At 38.0% G+C, this 20,892-nt stretch overlaps 2 protein-coding genes across 3 annotated transcripts in view; one reads left to right on the top strand and one right to left on the bottom strand.

Moving 5' to 3' along the window:
- The window catches only part of LOC125227200 (protein Wnt-6), a 43,699-nt gene extending 35,525 nt beyond the window's left edge, over positions 1-8,174 (top strand). The window contains exons 3-6 of the mRNA XM_048131449.1: positions 5,492-5,598; positions 6,412-6,618; positions 7,256-7,396; positions 7,801-8,174. Coding sequence (XP_047987406.1) covers positions 5,492-5,598; positions 6,412-6,618; positions 7,256-7,396; positions 7,801-8,121 — 776 coding nt within the window. The 3' untranslated portion in view covers positions 8,122-8,174. The remainder of the gene's footprint in view (positions 1-5,491; positions 5,599-6,411; positions 6,619-7,255; positions 7,397-7,800) is intronic.
- Positions 8,175-12,376: 4,202 nt separating this feature from the next.
- On the bottom strand, positions 12,377-20,439 carry LOC125227199 (zinc metalloproteinase nas-13-like). 2 transcript variants are annotated; one of them, XM_048131447.1, is made up of 8 exons: positions 20,333-20,439; positions 20,108-20,158; positions 19,931-20,002; positions 19,457-19,828; positions 16,493-16,680; positions 15,100-15,241; positions 14,007-14,146; positions 12,377-12,671 (listed from the first exon to the last, which is right to left on the bottom strand). In XM_048131447.1, the coding sequence occupies exons 1-8, from the start codon at positions 20,394-20,396 to the stop codon at positions 12,402-12,404; spliced, it is 1,299 nt and encodes a 432-aa protein (XP_047987404.1). In that variant the 5' UTR covers positions 20,397-20,439; the 3' UTR covers positions 12,377-12,401. The 2 variants fall into 2 exon arrangements, with proteins under 2 accessions (XP_047987404.1, XP_047987405.1); XM_048131448.1 differs by lacking the exon at positions 20,108-20,158 and having other exon boundaries at positions 20,333-20,416.
- Between the last annotated feature and the right edge of the window lie 453 nt (positions 20,440-20,892).

Genomic DNA, 20,892 nt, shown 5'->3' with positions numbered 1-20,892 from the left:
CCCGGCGTAACCTCTGGTGCAAAAGTGCCCATCACTCTCGCCGCGATACCGCGTTGAATAGCAATGGACAGCCTTTGCAAAAGGATGACCCTGAGCGCGGGTCAAGGCTTCTTTCCCGTAAGCGACGCCCCAATTCCCTAATCCTATTTGACTTTTCTTATTATGTTTATCTAGTCTAACATGAACGTGCTTACTACAAATTCCGGCCAATGACCATGCATTCTAAAATGTCAAGTGCTACGAAAAAGATGAGCACTCATGCGTCAATATCAAATCAAACTTATATTATATGTTAATGTAAACATTATAGGTACATATTTTTCATTCAATTATAAATATTGCGATTGCATTGGAATTAAAAAAAAATCTTTTTATAATTTGATTCATTTTTTAATAGTTATATTTAGTTGTAATTTAGTTTTGTTTAGTTATTTCTAAGTATTTTTTAAGTTTTATATTGTTATTCTTTCACCAATGTATGTAATTGTGTTTACCAATGAATAAAAAATACGTAGTTTTAACATCAAAATGTAAGTTAGAATTGGCCTTCTAACTACATAATATATTAGTACTGCCAAGTAGCTGTAAACTTTATAAATTACAAACGTGGCAAACGTCGTTACATTTACCACGTTCGTTGTAGTTACTTATTAAAGAATGTCAAAAGAATACTATAAAAGTCCTAAAATCTTACGCTAACTTTATTAGGTTGGTTAGTTATTAAAATCTCTATTGACTTTAGCAGTAGAAGATGCGTTCTCTATCGATTTCACTAGCACTAGTATTGTACAATCTATCGTTTACGTATTTACTTAGTACTTATTTTAAAACTAACTGTGTAAAACATACAAGTACAGTCAACCAATTGGAACCCTAGGCCACTCTACAACCATGTCAAAGTGACAAACAGTAAGAGATTTCTTACAATGTGATTTATAACGTCACTATGACATAGTTCTACAGTGGCCTAGGGTTCCAATTGGTTGACTGTACCTATTTCATTGCAACTACGAGTAGGTAACATTTGGCCATGTAGCAACCGGTATGTAGCAATAAAAAGATGTCAATGTCATATCACAACGACATAAACGACAACCTCTAATGATGTATAGGCGGTATGGCAAAAAGTGTCCGACGCATGTACAAAGCCAGTCCAGAACAGACTCATAACCGCTTCGGCGTGGATTGTGGAACTAGTTATAAAACGGTCCTATACCAAGACGCCAATTATCCAATACGATAAGAGCAAGTAGCATTTTCATGAGCTGTCTGCTCCAGCACGTGCTCCATGATTGACGGACTGTGAATGGCGGAACGACTTCCAAGTATTTTGACGCTGCAAAAACGAACGATCGACGCGTTATAGAAGCCATACAACTTTCAAGTGTGAATCAATTTAATTCCATTGGTTTTATTGATCGATCGACAATTTCGCTGAATTATTCAGTGAACACGAATACCGACATTCCGCGCTCGTGGCAGCCCCGCAAAAAGCACACCCCCGAATAGCCGGCGCGACGTCGTGGGAGTGGCCCCGCCAGCATACTTCCAAACCGGAGACGTTTGTAAAAAGGCAGCGTTCGGTGATGAGAATGTCATGTCCCTCGTTCCCAACGACATATTTGCGAGTCGGGGCTGCGTTTTGTGATAATTACAGCGCATAACGCGGGCGGAGCGCGCGGAATGCTCGGCTCTGAGCTCACCGCCGCGGATTTATAATGACGGCCGAGTGTCAACGCTGGCCTATCGACAGCGCTCCGGCCAGAAAAAGCGCGGCGTCCACGGCATCTGCCATGGGAACGACTCGCCTCCCCCTCACCCCCCGCCACTTTTTTACCCGGACTAAATGACTAGCGAAAAATCTCGAAATTGACATTCCTTTCATAATTCCAGAGGACGCATCCTTGGCGACGTCCGGCGAAATTCAACCGGCATAAAAATGACGATCGCAAGGACAGCGTCACTGCTGTAATTACCCTGGGTGTGTACTCTCGCTTTTTTGTCTCACGTCAATTATATAAATTGTTGGTGCAATAAATTTCGCTGTATCTTGGGACGGTTTGGCCGCGGATCGCGGAATGTGCCGACGATACGGCGTCGTCTCAGCTCGGGCCCAATTAGCATGGAATCGATAGGCGCGTCCGATCCTCATCGCCCGTCAACTCGGGCGCAGCGACCTATCTAATCTCTACTTAATTAATGCTCTTCTGCTATCGAGACCTCAAAGTAAACTCTAGTCATACTACCACGTTTTTGAATCTATGTCTTACGTAAGCTAGATAAACAACATTCGTACCAGCACGGGAAGCATGGTAGCGCGATAGACGATAAAATAGCAGGCCGTCCCTATCGCACTATTTGTAAGTGCGATAGGGACGGCCTGATATTTTATCGTCTATCGCGCGACCATGCTTCCCGTGCAGGGCGCCCCTTTTCAAGAGAAGTCGGATTGCACAAATAAAAGTTGCGTATCCAAGAGGCCATCTTCTCCTGAAAGCTAGTGGAGAAGCAAGTGTAAAACATGTACACACACTGTACAGAGACCTGAAACCTGTCTATGTCCACTCTTTCCGCTATCATAAACAGAAAATACTGTTCGAATCTACGAGAATCAATCATTCGTAAATGTCGTATATTCCAAATCTCCCCCCTGCCTCTCACATCATCTCGAACCACCAATAACTTATACGCATTGCATTTTATCATTTGTATCTTTATTGTATGTACTCATAACTATAATAAGATTTAACTTGCTTGCGCCAGCGCCGGCCCGTGCAGTCGATCAGGGTAGAGCGAGTTTGAGTTTCGGCGCCCTCGACAAAAAGTTTCACTACGCAGGAGAAAAAGGCGCGAGCGTAGCGAGCGCGAAATTGCGCTAATCATGAACCAAACGCGTTGAAGTTGATTAGTGCTTAACATCAAACAGTCTTGCTTCTACATGGTTCTTGCTTCTACTAAACATATCTGATATAATATACAATATCTTATCATCATCATCAGCATCAATAAGTCATCGGCCGTAACAAAAACACTGCAGTTGATGCCTTCGCATATTCAGCGGATGGCGCATCGGTTTCATTATGCACGTCTGAATATTCAGCCAACTTGGCTTGACCCGCCGTTAATTGTTATAGCTAGCCTGTTAACTTGAGTGACACACGGATGGGAGGATTGTCAAACGCCATTCTCAAGCGTTCTCACAGTTTATTATATTAATTTGTTTTGTAACTTAAGAAAAAGGAATATTTAACGTAATTACATATTTCATATCTAGTAATAGCCCAAGTGCCTTCTGATTTTTAACCACACACGGTGGCCTCTTACTAAAAAACGTTCTACTTTCTATACCGAGACTGTTCGTATTTCCTATAATATGTTTAGTACCTAAACCAAGTTACAGCGGCTCTGACGAATTCATCACCATCTGAGCGACGGTGATTTGGAACAGAGTGGTATTGTCAATACATGATAGAGAAATAAATCATAATATCAAAAGGAGGGTTTATAAGTAATCAACACTTAAAATGCAATCAAGCCGCGGCGCGGTACAGACTAAGATGGCAAAAGTACGTCTCAAAGGGCCTATTTACAGATGTAGTGCGAAAAGGGTTTCCTTCGTATTTTTCCGGAATCGTTTGTATTTGTCACGCTAGTTCAGTCAATGTCAGTACATCATGAACCGAGACTGACTGAAATAGCATGACACGTTCGTACGTTTCCGCAAATCTATTCGCACTACACTGAGAGAAAATACAACCAGTTTTCATGTTCGTTCAACAAGTTTTTTGGTTAAAATAGCGCCTACGTGCTCTTTGGTTCAAACAACAAGCTACTTGTCATTTGAATCGGCAATATATTTGAATTAACAAGTCGATTTTATAAAAACAACCTGACACATATTGTTTTAAACATACGTTTGGCTGATTCAAACGGATAAACCGCAACAAGTCGAACTTGTTGAATTCACAATGCAAATTTCTCTCAGTGTACATCTGTGTACAGTATTTAAACGGCGCTATCTTGCACAGTGATGTTAGTTACATGCAGACTTAACATAATACGTAATTTTAGCACACCAATCGAATACTGTAATGTCCTTATCACACCATGTAAAATGCCGATATTTTACATGTATCCTTTCATCACCTGAATTGACTCGAAGAACGAAACAGCAGTGTTTCACGTTCAAATGTTTTATGGATGGGACCATCGATTCGTGAAGCTCATCGAAGTTTATTACAGCGTCCGCGTGAATATTGATTTTTGGGTCAACAGCTTCACTTTGTAATTCGGTACTAATACCCGTGTGCCAGGGGATAAGGGCCACGACGAATCGGTCATACAATGACCACTGTCAAGGTATAGGTTTCTTGTATGTAAAACCTTAGTACTTTTGCACAAAGAGTGATTAACATGCTTTCGCATAATCGTCTAATGTTTTGGCATATGCTTGTTAATGGTTATGAGCAAGTTGATGTTTAGAGCTTCATTAGTATTTTACAAAACCTTCGTGATATAAAATGTTTGTACTTTATTTTTAGAATAATCAGTCAATCAAGTAGTAAGTATGTATCTTTCCAATATGTATTGTTCTGTGCAATAAAAAGTGTTTGTATTGTATTGTAGTCAGGAACAGTGTTGTTAAAGCGATTGCTGGAGAAAATTCCCCTGAACCTCTCAATCCGGTGATAGAAGTTTAGCCGATATGTGCCGAGTAGTGACCCTGCCTGCTAAGCCGTTGGTCCTGGGTCTATTCCCGGTAAGGTAAGGGCATTTATTTGTGTCATGAACGGATATTTGTTCCTGAATCATGGATGTTTTGTATGATTATAATTATAACTATTATAAGTATAACTATTATGAGCGGTTTAAGGCCAACAAATACAGCTGTCTCGGCGCCAACTACGAGTTCGTAGCGTTTGGCGTCGAGACACTCGGACCGTGGGGTAAGGGAGCGCGTGGGCTTGTAAGGGTTGGGGAAACGGTTAAGGGAGGCAACAGGTGACCCTCGCGCCGGCAGCTTTCTCGCGCAAAGAATTGCTATTGCAATACAGCGCGGGAATGCTGCTTGCGTGATGGGCACCCTGCCGAGGGGCCAGGGCCTGGAGGGTAGTTTTTAGGTTTATTTATTTTTTATATAAGTTATAGTTTAAGTTTTTTTTTTGTCCACTATCTGTACTAATGTATAATCATAATCATAATCAATTTATTAATAATAAACGTTTTTCTTGATTATAAGTATATATTTATCTATGTAAGCCTGTATATCGTCGCCTAACTCCCCTAGTACAGCTTTGCTTAGCTGGAGGCTAGGTCGATCTGTGTAAGGTGTCCCGTGTCCCCACTATATTTTTTCCTATGTCTTTAAATATCGACACATAGAAGTTCACACGTAGTGAATGACCTGTTTTGAAGCCACAGGAGATAAACTTGATGAAACAATCCCCTGCCAAGCTCTGTAATGATTCATAAAGATGCTCTTTGTCCACAGACATACGAGAGACGGGGTTTGTGAACGCCATCACAGCGGCTGGAGTGACATACGCTATCACAAGGGCGTGCACAGCTGGCTCACTTCTAGAATGTTCTTGTGAAAAGGTATGTGAACATCGCCTAAGTAGAACAGTGCCCTTCAAGTAGCAATACTAAAGTATAATAAAAATAAAAATAAAAATAAAAATTGTTTATTTCGGACCAATTAAAAATCCATAGAACTTGTTAGTATAGACTTAATATCTAGGTTGTTAGTTACTTAATATCCTAAGAGTAGTTTTACAACTATATTTTAAAATTAAATTTACTAGACTAAACTAAACTAACTAAACATGTATGCGACATGCCCTACTTATTCTTCCCAATCACAACATCGACCCAGTATTTAGTTAGCTGGCAGTCGAGTCGCTCTGCCAACGTTCTCAGCATGCTGTTACAATGCTATGTAATCCATTTTAAGTCAAAAATGTCTAGCATCATTTTCGAGAAGACTTTTATTGACACTACAGCATCAATTTTCATCCAACATCAAAATCTAGCGCATGGAAACTCGCTTTCACATAAAAAAAAACCGCATCGGAATCGTGCTACCCGTTTGAGAACTACAACGCAACAGATAGACATTGGCACCAAAATTGTAACACTGCTCTTTTTATTGATCCGACGTTTTGCGTAGGACGGTAGAACAAGAACTAAACAAGTACATACATACATACATACATACAATCACGCCTGTGTCCCATGAAGGGGTAGGCAGAGCACATGAAACTACTCAGGTTTCAGTGCCACTCTTGGCAAATAAGGGGTTAAAAGAAAACGAAACTGTGACTAAACAAGTAATTGTTACTATTTGAAGGTTCTTATTATGGGTGGCCAATTGGATTATAAGCTGTGACACAACTTTCTCCTTTTCCCCAGGGCGCGCCAAAACCCCGTCGCGGGCACATGCCCTCGATCACTCTCCCCCCTTCCCCCGTCCCCACGGACCGGTGGCAATGGGGGGGCTGCAGTGACAACGTGCGCTTTGGCCTGAAGAAGTCCAGGGAGTTCATGGACAGCCGGTACAGGAAGAAAAGCGACATAAAGACGCTGATTAAGCTTCATAACCATAATGCTGGGAGGTTGGTTAGTAAGAATTTATTTCGACGGGTTTTGAGACACTTCTTGATAAATTTAGTTTAAAATGTGGTGAAGTCAGTAATGCCTTGTTGATGTGGATATCAGCTAGCTATCAGACATAAATGCAAATCTGGACAAAATAATTACTGCATACCTACTGCTTTTCTGTTCAGCAGGCCTTATGAATCCTATGATGCTTTCGATTTTATCACTTATCTCAGCATCAGCGTGAGAGTGACAGATGTCTTATCCACGTCGATAAGCGATACAATTGCAAGAATAATAGCCCTGCAGGCAGTGCAGGCGTATAAGCATGGTCGCGTAATAAATGATAAAACATCAGGCCGTCCCTATCGCACTTACAAATAGTGCCATAGGGACGGCCTGCTATTTTATCGTCTATCGCGCGACCATGCTTGCCTGCCTGGAAGGCCTAAATTTAAGAAGGCAATTCTGACTTGGCACAGAACTAGTGCAGTTTAACTATTGGAATTTAAATTGAAACTGGTATTCGTTTGTAACAGATCCTGTCATTTCCTAGGATAAGAGGCTGTATCGTCATGCGCATCATCATATATGACACGATCTATAGAGGAAAACAGCAGCAAGATGAAGACTGAATTAACATGTTGTTTGTTTTCAGGCAATCAAAAACCACCTGAGAGTGGAGTGCAAATGTCACGGGCTCTCCGGGTCCTGTACCTTGAGGACCTGCTGGTGGAGGATGCCCACGTTCAGAGAGATTGGCGACAGGCTGAGGGACAGGTTCGAGGGTGCTGCGAAGGTAATCTTTTTCATTGCTGGGATTCTGCGTTAGAATCCCGGTAAGGGCATTTAATTGTGTGATGAGCACAGATATTTCTTCCGGAGTCATGGAAGTTTTTTTTATGTATTTGCTCATTATATGATTTAAGTATGTATCGTTGTCTGAGTACCCACAAAACAAACCTTCTTGAGCTTACCGTGGGACTCAATCAATCTGTGTAAGAATGTCCTATAATATTTATTTATTGTTTATTTATCTATACTTATCCATTTCTTGAAAATACAACGATGTAATTGCGTAATGTGTAAATAAAGATGAAAACCATATTTTATTTATTATAGAATCTGGTCGTTCAATAAAACTGCCATTTTTCGCAACGTTTGTAAAAGTCTTTTAAATAACAACAAACTCCTGTTCACCAGGTAATCGCAAGCAACGACGGTGACAGCTTCATGCCAGAAAGCGCCAGCATAAAAAGGCCCGGCAAAAAAGACATCATATACTCCGAAGAATCCCCAGATTTCTGTTCACCCAACATGAAAACTGGGTCCTTGGGTACCGAAGGTCGCCAGTGCAACATCAGTTCAGCTGGAACTGACAGCTGCGATCAGCTCTGCTGCAGGAGAGGATATGTGCAAACGACGGTCAAGGAAACCGAAAACTGTAATTGTCAATTCAAATGGTGCTGCGAAGTTATATGTGAAACTTGTTTTGTTAATCGGGACATACAAACATGCCTTTAATGTGATAGATTATACATATTGATTTTTGATATTAAATTTATCTATGAGACTGTTGTGGACTTTTTTAGGGACGATATTATTTTGTTGTAGGGGTAAGTAAATTAATTTAGGGTTTTTTTTTATAAAAATGTAGCTGTCTATTGGGAGCCTAGCAAAAATGTCAATCGTTCATCGACAAAATGCTAAACGTAAATACATCTGTAGCCTTACCATGACTTTTTTGAATTAAAAAATACGTTACGTTTTCAGTGAGAGTTACGGAAAATGTATGGAAAAACTGAACAGCGCTCCAAGCGGAAACGCTCACGTACTAAAATTTTCATCGGTACCATAAGTTATTAACGTGTTTACTCCGAGTTTTCAATACGTTCCTAACTTTACAGCTAAGACGCTCTCTTTCTGATTGTATGAAGTCAATAGAACCAGAACTATTTGACAGTCTTTAGTGAAAACTCAATACTTTACGTGAGTAATCATTGACAGTCACTAGCGTAAAAGTAAACCACCAATTCACTGTGATGTGTCATTACTGTCAAATTATATAACAATCCCACAACATTTTCTCGATTATATTTGCAATTTTAAATACAATTATGACTAATATGTATTAATTTATAATATTACGTGAAATTCAAGAACAGCTTAAATGTAGCAGTTAGTCAGTAGTTCGATAAAAAGATAAACCAGTTATGAAACCAGTGTTTGATACTTTTACAAAGGTAATGAGGTATATTTATTCATCATTTTGTACTGTTTAGCTACAGTTTAGATGATTATATTGCTTGCTTTCAGAAAAAGAAGATATTATTGAAAACAATATTTCCATGCCAGCCGTATGGTATTCAGCAAACCCAACGTAGAAGATTGTTCAAATTGATTAGGAATGAGGCAGTTAAGAATCAACTGATTACCTACAGCAGCAGGCAGTACCAATTCATGGGCATGTTAGTTCCTCAATGCACAATACTTGTACCTGTAGTCACCATAACACCATATCTCGTGGGCATATATTAGAAGTGAACCAAAGGAAAAAACTTCAAAAAAATTATCCTATTACTGAAATAAAGTATCTCATTCTGTGACTTTGTTTATTTTGTAATATTCTTGAGTAACAGGCTAAGTATTTAATAAATTGATGTGAAACGAAAACTTAAAACCTAAAATTCAGCGTTTTCGTACATATCAAACATCAATTACAACGACATCGACATAGGTATCGACAAAGTCTAAGGTAAGGTATAGAACTTTTGAAGGCGATAAGCCATTATGGGGTGTATATGAAGATTATAATTTGATACAAAAGTGAGAAGAAAAAGCATTTTGAAACAAGTAAAAATTGTATCTAATTTTTTGGCAGGGCACGTAGCCAAATGCACAAACGATTATGATTAACATCGTTATCGTAGCTTAGCTATCTCTATCACTTTTCCGTATTGACATGACAGAGCTAGACTGAATTTCGATCGGCGTTTAGCGCATAGATTTAAAGTCCATGGTTCAGCGTCAACGATTGACATTTCAGCTAAGTCCTAGTGTCAAAGTTGACAAAGCTAATTTTTTATTTATTTATTGGGAGCATTGGCAACTTGGCAATCAGCACAAACATACAATATTTAATACAACATACAGCAGAAGAAACAATTACAGGAATAACAATTACTTTGTTAATCATAAAAGTAATATTGCACATATTGAAATGCTAAACTTATGACTAATTAGTAACTACACAATACAATGTTTTATGAATGAAAAGAAGTATTTTTGAACAATTACAAATTAATATTGTCTTCGGTTACCGCGATAGTTACTCATGAAATAAAACTATGGAAACGGATTAAATCGCGTATAATGAATTTAAAATACATCCCGACGTTTCGAACTCTTTACAGCGTTCGTGGTCAACGGGTGACTGAGGAAAAATTAAAATGTGCAAAAGCTACCCACTTACAAGAAATATTAACGAACCATGACCACAAATAATATAGATTTCTAAGGCAGGTTCACACACTATTAATAAACACGACGAAGGCTGTGAGGCATTTGTGTTGTATGGTGTTGGACATTTGCAGTTTGTTTCTTTGTCAATTTTGTGTAGATTAATTGGTTAATTATTTTTTAACAGAGTAATGGTAAAATTTTTTGAATATTGTATAACTAGCTTTATTAATAGTGTGTGAACCTGCCTTAGAAATCTTTATTATTTGTGGTCATGGTTCGTTAATATTTCTTGTAAGTGGGTAGCTTTTGCACATTTTAATTTTTCCTCAGTCACCCGTTGACCACGAACGCTGTAAAGAGTTCGAAACGTAGGGATGTATTTTAAATTCATTATGTATAATGGAAACGGATCGTATACGCGATTTAATCCGTTTCCATAGTTTTATTTCATCAATTACAAATTATTTACAAAGCGCCAATAGTGTGCATAATAAATTCATAAATAATAGGGTTTATGCCTACAGCCTTCAAGTTCATTTCCCGGTTCTTTGCTTGGCGGAAAATCCCAACAAACCCTAATAGGGATAGGGGTAGGGTTAGGGATAGGGATAGGGGTAATCGGTCGGCAATCGGTAATTGTAAGCGATAATGCGAGAAAGTACTTTTTACCCACCGACAATAGTGCTCAGATACGGAGCTATGTGAGTTCTGTTGTACAATATGTAATCTCCTCAGTGTATATAGAATACATACCTACTCGTACCTACTACCTACGCTGTGGTTGCTGTGTAACATTTGTACAACCACTGCAAGCATTTCTTTTTTAAAAACAATAGTAATATGAGTAATTGAAAAAAACGCAGACAAACGTCTGCATAGAAACCTACGGATCCAAATGAAAATTGTATTATTTGTATATGTTTGAATAAGAATTCTTTTAGTACGCGAGCGAAACCGCGGCAAAAGCTAATTCTATATAAGATGCTATGTACCCTTTTTCTGTAAAAAATATTTCTATTTCTTTACTACTCAAGAACATCACAAATAAACAAAGTCAATTAATGAAATACTTTATTTTAGTAACAGGATTTTTTTTTGGAGTTGAGGTTTTTTCCTTTATTGGAGCACTTCTATACATATACCTGTGATGATCATGGCCAATAATACCATTAAGTGCATCGCGGAACAAAAACACCTATAAATTGGTACTGCTCCCCTCTGCTGCCCTAAGGTTTTGAGTAGCGTAACTGCCAGAGTGCCACAGTATTAATATCAATTGAACCATCTTCCATGTTGACTGAATACCATACGGGTTTGTTCGGAAATATTGATTTCAATCATAGCTTCCGTCATCTTTCTGAAACCAAAAACTGCTTTGAGCATTATAATCATCTCAATTGTAAATAGTACAATATGATGGCCAAAAATAACTCATTACCTTATTTGATTTGTTCACTGGTTTATCTTTTTATTCAATTTTAGCTAATCTTGAATTTCACGTAATATTATAAATTAATGCAATATGTTAGTCATAATTTTATTTAAAACTGCAAATATAATTGTGAAAATTCCGTGTGATTTTTGTATAACTTGACAGAAATGTCACGTCAGAATGACTTTGCCTATGGTTTGAGGCCTACTACCGAATACCGAAGTTATCGACATGTGGACATGAGTCTCTTTTACTCTTATCAGTATAAAGTGAAAGAGGAAGAATCCCTCAGTGCGTATGTTTCGAAATTTGCAGTAGACCCTATATTGACAGATTTCGATAGGTAAATTACATTTACTTATGATTTTAGTTCCATCGCGTAAACACCAGAGGCGTAGCATTCGCCTATAGTTCTTTCTCCGTTTATTGATAAACTTAGAAAGGGATAGAAGCAGCTTCTTTGGCGTGAAGTTAGGCACAATATATTGTAAACAAACGTAAACTCACTTACTTTCTGAGTAAAGTAATACGGCTCTCACTTGGGCAGCCCATGGTAACGGTACGGGACGACAGCCGATATAATAATATTTTCCATTCATTGTTTAAGTTTCGATTGGCTTTGTTACCAACAATTCTCACCTTGGCTAGGCTCTGTTATAATGCCACTTTTTTATTTATTATTATTTAGTGAGACAATTTCTTCGTAGTTTGACTCTATCATATTTAACCCATTCGTTGACGTCGACAGCCGAACTACTGCCGCAGAAAGGACATACCCGTATATGTATTTTCAGGGACAGTACATCGACAAGCGGAGAACTACCAGCAAAAGTGTTAATATTGACATACAATCCACCTATTGGGATAATTGCGCAAATCCAAAAATATCACTTATGAATTTTATTGCTGTTCAATCACTATAATCCTCAATCGTACTTAGTATAACAAACTTTAAATCCATAACCGATTGTCGTTCAGCAAGATTATTTTTTTTCGGTCCTCTAATTGATATTGACTTAAGCTTCTTATTAGAAGGTTGAGGTAACTTTTTGCAGAGTTCTACCTTCGTGGTGTTACGAGGTAAGATTCGGAGAATATTATTGTATAGCAATCTTATTTTCTGTATGTCTACATTACTGTAGGTGTCTTTTTCGTCATGCTTCATGTATAGGACCTTTTTCTGAAATATAATAAAGAAATGATTCTGTTAAATCAAGTACCACGGGTACGACAGGCACAATCAAACAGCGTAATCGATAAAACTCTCATCATCCTCCTTGCGTTATCCCGGCTTTTGCCACGGCTCATGGGAGCCTGGGGTCCGCTTTGACAACTAATTCCAAGATTTGGCGTAGGCACTCGTTTTACGAAAGCGACTGCCATCTGACCTTCCAACCCGAAGGGTAACTAGGCCTTATTGGAATTAGTACAGTTTTCTCACGATGTTTTCCTTCACCGAAAAGCGACTGACAAAAATATCAAATGACATTTTGCACATAAGTTCCGAAAAACTCATTGGTACGAGCCGGGGTTCGAAATCGCGACCTCCGGATTGAAAGTCGCACGCTCTTACCGCTAGGTCACCAGCACTTCTCAATCGATAAAACTCTATAGGTACACATACACATACAATCACGCCTGTATCCCATAAAGGGGTAGGCAGAACACATGAAACTACTAAAGCTTCAGTGCCACTCTTGGCAAATAAGGGGTTGAAAGAAAACGAAACTGACATTGCAGTGACAGGTTGCCAGCCTCTCGCCTACGCCACAATTTAACCCATATCCCATAGTCGCCTTCTACGACACCCACGGGAAGAAAGGGGGTGGTGAAATTCTTAAACCGTCACCACACAGGCAACAGGTCTATAGGTACTTATATTAATATTTTAACAAGATTTTACTTAGTATCATGTCATCTGCAGCGAAATATATTGGCAGCGCGGTGAAAACAGCAACATGCCATAAAACTCGTTGCAGCTAGATTTGACACACTGGTTCAAAAATGTCTAAATATTTCATGTCTTAACGCCTTGAAAATAGAGGCGTGGTCATATATTTTTGAGCACCTTGGCCATTCCGATATCTCTGAAAGCGACTAGCTTTACAAATTGCACAATGATGAGTTTGAATTTTTAACTTTTTAGTTTCTTTTACATATGTTGTGACGCAGTACCTGAAAGTTGTTTATTTTCTCGGCTTTTAACACTGATTTTGAGAACCAAGTCACGTGGCCAATATCATGGGACAGCATGGTGCTGACACAGTATAATAAAGAGTACTATCGTACAGTATGGCCACTCTCGCTCCCCGCTGAAAGTGTCACCCTCTTCGTAACCCCACAGTTTCCGCCTGTCAAAAACGTGAATAGTCGACCTGTCATATTTCACTCATACAAGAACAGTACGCGTTCACCTACACGAGCTTAAACTGTGTGCTAATAGGAACGTGCTTTTTTCATATATTTCAGTGTCCGAAGGTGTGGTGCTGACGTGAACAATAGCTACGATAATTACCTTGGCGAATGACGTGATAGTTGGATAGCCATTCGCAGTGTATTTGTGTGACGGGTAGTGGCCAATACTGTAGTAGTCATAATCCAGGTCGTGGAACAGCCAGTCGTCATCATCGAGACGTTTGAAAAGCCCTCTCTTTTCTGAAAATTTCAAAGTTACTTATTCCGGTCGTGTGAAGTTTTGTAATGTAATTGAGCGATTCTTTTTTTTGCCATTTTTTTATTTTGATTTTTTTAGGGAATTTTAGGTCAATTGTACTCAGAATCAAGAATACATTCAATCTCACTGGGAGACAAAAAGTGTCCCAGAATTTCCATACATTTTTGTTACTTTCCCACACAACATGTATGGAAAATGGTAACAAAATAAAAAAAATCGTATGGGACAATTTTTTTAACTACGAGGATTGAAGAAGCTAGTGATTCTGAGTTTATGGCGAAAAAAAAAGAAATGCTCTATTAAGAAATCATTCGTGCTTAATTTCAATGTTTTAGTTTATTTTTTGTTTCCATTATTTTTTAAGTAGGTACCTAAAAAACACAGCCAACATTTTACACTCTAAAATGGCAATGGTAATGGTGGTATAAAACTTTTGGTAGAAGTCTAGCACGGGAAGCATGGTCGCGCGATAAACGATAAAATATCAGGCCGTCCCTATCGCACTTACAAATAGTGCGATAGGGACGGCCTGCTATTTTATTACTTATCGCGCGACCATAATTGCCTGCCAGAAAAGTAATATGGAGGCCAATTCTTGTTTAAAAATTCGATAAATTATGGATATTGTTTTGATTAGACCTTAACAATCGCTCAATCTCCTGCTTCATGCAGTCAACTGGAGAATATTTGAATGGATATAATATAATTGTTATTTATACGCTGCGAACTGTGTCATGTATGATATTTGTGAGGACCCGTAGACAAAAAGTTAAAACTTTTACACTCCATGGCAAAAGATATGCAACTCTCTGTATCGCTTTTCCGCAATAAGGAGCGGATATTAAAGGTCAAGGTCATAAAATATTACCCATTTATTAAGTTTCAATGATTATATGTTAATAATGTAAAACATTGGGACAATTATTATTCTTACCAGGAAGTATAGACTCCATGGAGATGTTAACGACTTGGTCCCGGTTAGGTGCATTGTGTTGCGGAGGTACGCCTACCAATGCAAGGACTATTGCTGCCATCGGCCCGTTGTTTCGGAGGCAGTCGTAGCCTATAATCACTTTCTAACAAATTTATATTAGGTGAGTCATTTGTCAGAAGGCGACGTTTTGGTTCACAGTTTGGAAAAACTGGTTTTCTTCTGTCCGTCTTTTGTTAACCCCGGACGCAAAAACGGGGTGTTACGGGTGTGTGTGTACGAGTTTGACGTGTCTATCTGTCTGATTGTCTGTCTGTCTGTCTGTCTGTGTGTCTGTCTGTGGCATCGTAGCTCCCGAACAGATGAACCGATTTAGATTTAGTTTTTTTGTTTGAAAACTGAGTTAGTCGGGAGTATTTTAGCCATGTTTCATGAAAATCGGTCCACTAAATATGTCGCGGTCGGGGTTTTTTCAAAATTTTTAATTTTGTACATAGGCACGTCAGCAAATTTTAATTGTCCTATTTTGTTAAAATATAAGTCGACTTTCGTAATATATATACAGAATAATTGTTATAATTAAGAAAATACAGATACTGGAGAACCTTAATGACGAAATAAAACTTACTAAAATCTCAATACTTCAAAAAAATCTTGGTAACAAAATAGGAATAATAAAAACAAATTTAACTTTTTCCTTAATTATTGTACAAACTTTTAGAGAACTGCTGTTGTTATTATTGTATTTATTTTTAATTTAACCTCCTGATGACCCGCGTCCGATACATAGTAAAAAAGTCTAATGAAGTTTTGACGTCTTGTCAAGTTGACATAGTTAAAATGAAACTGACAAATTTTGAAACCCAGTCGTCAGGAGGTTATGCAGTTGCAAGATTTTGATCGGACTTTCATTTGACCCATGGAACATGGCGGATCGTCCTCCGATATATTTTTTTATTTTTGCATTCTGCTGTTTAATGTATAAGTTTGATAGGATATTATGCAGTGAATATCCTCCGCAAAGAGTGCATTTAATGAAGAATTCTTTTGGAGATACGAATAACCAATTCTACGGACATCACTCGGCAGTTCGTGGTCCCGGCCGCCATCATGTTTTGTACTGCTGCTCCAGCTATTCACTAGTGCATCGCGAAGGCCTCGTTCGCAAAAAAACTACCTATACTGTTTTATATATCTCTGTAATTTACTTGACATTGGCAAAGTGCCCTGGTAGCAGAAAGCCATTATTATACGAATAAAATAAAAAAAGATTTTCATCTAAACGTCATATTAATCATTCATTTTTGTGCATTGATAAATATTTGTTTGCAGAGGAGTTAATTATAGTATCCAAATTAAGAGTGAATATTTAGATATGGTTTAAAATAAAGATAACCTGCACTCCAGAATTCGTGAAAGATTTGGTGGAATAATCCTTGCAGTCCAGTTGTCCTCTACGATTGACGAAGAACACCCATCTTGCATTTTCGTCTTCCGGCGGACTGGCAAGCTCTTCGAAATTGAGACCAGTAAGAGTTTTCGCATTTTCCAGATAGCCACGGATTTTTTCGTGAAGAAATTTGTCTAAAAATGTCTGATTTTTTACATAAGACAAGCTCACGTCAAATCAATTCACCACAATGACGCCCATAATTTTGATACATCGTCAATACTTTAAAAAAACTCTATCCTCTATATCTTCGTCTATCAATGAAAAGAAAATTGTACCAAGTATGTATGGAATGCATATAGACTTAATGCGTTTTCACTTTGAGGAGCAGCTTGAAATACGAGATTGTCATACAGTTTGGCCAAAATACTATAATTAGAATAATACTGTGAGACTTTTTTTGAGTAAATAAATTAAAATTAAATTAAAAGAAATTCAAAGTAGTGACAATATCGTTTATCTTTAAATGGACAATTCTAGTATGGTTGGTAAGAAAGTAATGAGCGAATCATAACCAATATTGTAATTTTTATTTAATTTATTATTTTAATCATTTATCAAAAATATAACGACCTTCGTTATCTACTACTTGTCTCCATCGTTCTGGTAAAGAATGAATAGCATCGGCGAAGAAGTTCTTAGGTTTAGATTCAAAAAACTCAGCTATGTACTGTCGTAGATGGGCTTGATCATCGAACTTTTTTTCATTCAAGGCATTGCTTAGCGATCTGAACAATGCGTAATCCGTAGGTGCCAAGTCTGGAGAGTACGGTGGATGAGGTATCACTTTCCAACCTAGCTCCAATAGCTTTAGCCGAGTCACTTTTGCAATGTGTGGGCGAGCATTGTCGTGTAAGAAAAAAACTTTAGCATGCTGTGGACGATTCTGACAGATTTTTTGGTTTAAATTTTCAAGCTGATTACAGTATACTGATGCGGTAACAGTCATTCCACTTGGTAGGAGTTCCCAGTGAATAATACCATGAATGTCCCACCAAACGGACAGCATAACTTTTTTCGGGTGAGGCTCTGTTTTTGGTGCCTCTATTCCTTTTTCGTTTGGAGCTAGCCACTGACGTTTGCGTGTGTGATTTATATATAAGACCCATTTTTCATCTCCAGTGATAAGATGGTCCAACCAGTTGAATGTGCGGCGAAAAGACAGAAGTTGTATGCAGATATCGGCACGGCGGTTTAGTTGATCTCTATCAAGTTCGTGCGGTATCCAAACACTGTATTTGTAGTTTTTTCCCAACTCGTGTAAATGTTTCTATGGTGACATGAGAGCAGCCTAACTCGGTAGCAAGAGTACGACTCGTTAGCCTCGGATCTCCTTCAATTAAGGTTTTTAATTTGGCTACATCAATCTTCACCGGTCGACCAGACTTAGGTTGATCTGATAATGAAAAGTCGCCACTACGAAACCGCTGGAACCATCGTTTCGCCGTGGCCTCAGACACAACTTCAGGAGCAACACGCTGACATATATTACGCACTGCTTCGGCGGCTAAATGGCAAGACTGAAATTCATATAGTAAGCAATGCCTTACATGCACTTTTAATTCGTCCATTTTCTTCCTTATATTAGCTCGGCGACAGCTAGTGAATGACTGACGAGAAACTGTGCGACTCGCCCTTTATATACTTTCGACCATAGAAGATTCTAAAACTCTCTCAAAAATTTTATGTGGAATTCAATCGATCGCTCATTACTTTCTTACCAACCCAATATATTCGTTTGTTTCAAAAATAGTAGAATCAATATTGATAAAATTTTCTTATTTGACAACCCTAGCGCAAAAGTGAATAATCAAGAACAAGTGCGGGTAGTTCGAGAAACTCGCGCGGCTAGAAGATGTTTATGCAATTCCTCGTCAGTCTATGCGTGACCACGAACATAATGTGATGTTGGAAACGTCGGGCCAAATATAAATGTAAGTGTTTACGCGATTAAGTCCCGTTTTTTAGGGTTCCGTAGTCAACTAGGAACCCTTAAAGTTTCGCCATGTCTGTCTGTCCGTCCGTCCGTCCGTCCGTCCGTCCGTCCGTCCGTCCGTCCGTCCGTCCGTCCGTCCGTCCGTCCGTCCGTCCGTCCGTCCGTCCGTCCGTCCGTCCGTCCGTCCGTCCGCGGATAATCTCAGTAACCGTTAGCAGTAAAAAACTGAAATTTGGTACCAATATGTATATCAATCACGCCAACAAAGTGCAAAAATAAAAAATGGAAAAAAATGTTTTATTAGGGTACCCCCCCTACATGTAAAGTGGGGGCTGATATTTTTTTTCATTCCAACCCCAACGTGTGATATATTGTTGGATAGGTATTTAAAAATGACTAAGGGTTTACTAAGATCGTTTTTTGATAATATTAATATTTTCGGAAATAATCGCTCCTAAAAGAAAAAAAGGTGCGTCCCCCCCCTCTCTAACTTTTGAACCATATGTTTAAAAATTATGAAAAAAATTACAAAAGTAGAACTTTATAATGACTTTCTAGGAAAATTATTTTGAACTTGATAGGTTCAGTAGTTTGTGAGAAAAATACGGAAAACTACGGAACCCTACACTGAGCGTGGCCCGACACGCTCTTGGCCAGTTTTTTCTTATTTGGTTTAAGCTAAGAACATCTGAGGACGTCGTACATCCATACTAATATTATAAATGGCAAACAGACACTGTTTGTTTGTCCGTCTTTCACGGCAAAACGGAGCGAAGAATTGACGTGATTTTTTAAGTGGAGATAGTTGAAGGGATGTAGAGTAACATGAGTACTTTTTGTCTCTCTTTAACGCGAGCAAAGCCGCGGGAAAAGCTAGTAAGTCATAAAACTACAGCATCATATAAACTCGCTTGCACCCTTTTCGTTATTTCTAAAGTCGGCTAAATAGTTAATAATCATATAAAATAACTCACCATATGAAAACTCGTCTATAAAAAATGGTATTTTGGCTTCGGGCCATAATTTAAATTTAATAATGTCAGACGAGTTTAATTTAAAACCTGGCAATTCCGCTAGTTTTTTTACATCATATTTAGAATCCTCATGAAAAATATTTTCATTAACATTATTTAGTAAATGTGCATGTTCATTATTTCCTTTAACTTTAGCATCTTTGTCATTTTGTAGAGGAGCATTGTCTTTCTTATCTTCTATTTTAGGGTTTACGTTAAATAGCTTTTTCTTTCCTTTTTCTTCCGCGTTTAGATTTTTCTTATCGTTTTTCTTAAGACCCGTGTCCTTTCCAATGAGGAATTGGGAGTTTCCAGCTTCGTTAAATGGATTATCTATTCGAATAATAACAAAGATACATTTTTGTTAGAATTCCTAAAGAACTGAAACATGTACATGAAATATTCTATAATAATGCGGAAAATTACGTGTGTTACCTTCATTGTATGTGTCTTCGCCTGACGAATACGCTCTGTCATCGTAAAATTTGGGATATCTACTTAAAATATCTGTAATTATTATAAATGTATAATTATAAGAATTACAATTATTAAATTTTAAAATTAAGTTAATATTTACTTACAAAAATAATTTAAACTTAAATATTCACCCACCTTTTTCTTCTAATATGAAACTGTCTGGGCTTATATCCAATGACGATATACCTAATATACCCATGAAAATTAAAATAACCACGTCAAATTTTTATTTGAAATCTATATTGACATTAGACCCAATTGAGTTTGAGTTAAACTTTGGACCAAAAACGAAATAATTTCGAAGTTTCAAAACTGACTGAAGTTGATATTTATAATTTTAAAATATCTACAGTAACTTACCTTCGGTAGAAACAAGTGTTAGTAAACATAATTGAAAATAGTTGCACGCACTGTGTGGTAGCATAATCTAGACGAAACGTAAAGGAATAACAATGCCATACCTGTAAGTACCAAGTCACCTATAACTATAAAATATCTTATTTATTGTGATAAAAAGTTTATGGCTTATACAAGCAGTTTTGTATAGTAACATTTGTAACTTGAATTATATGTTGACTAGCGTTTTCCCGCGGCTTCACCCGCGTACTAAAAGTAATTAAAACGTAAATATCCATTTCACCATTTTCGCCCCCTTGGGATGTTAATTTTGAAAAATCCTTTCTTAAATTAAAACCGAAATAAATTACACACATGAAAGAAACGGATGAGAATGAAAAGTCCCATCGCTGTGTCTAGCTCCAATATATGTATATGCCGCCGCTCACCGCTGTCGCGCTTAGACCGACGTCGTGGCTGGGCCGTAGAACTATGGAATTGATAAAGGTGTCGCAATCGATAAAACATCAAGTTTTATGGTTAAGACTGAACTCTCGGCTGCCTCGTTCTATCTAAGCTGCATA

The sequence above is a fragment of the Leguminivora glycinivorella genome, chromosome 6 (assembly GCF_023078275.1).
Source record: "Leguminivora glycinivorella isolate SPB_JAAS2020 chromosome 6, LegGlyc_1.1, whole genome shotgun sequence".
Taxonomy (NCBI): domain Eukaryota; kingdom Metazoa; phylum Arthropoda; class Insecta; order Lepidoptera; family Tortricidae; genus Leguminivora; species Leguminivora glycinivorella.
The sequence above is the reverse complement of the archived record's forward strand: the minus strand, read 5'-3'. Positions and strand labels throughout refer to the sequence as shown.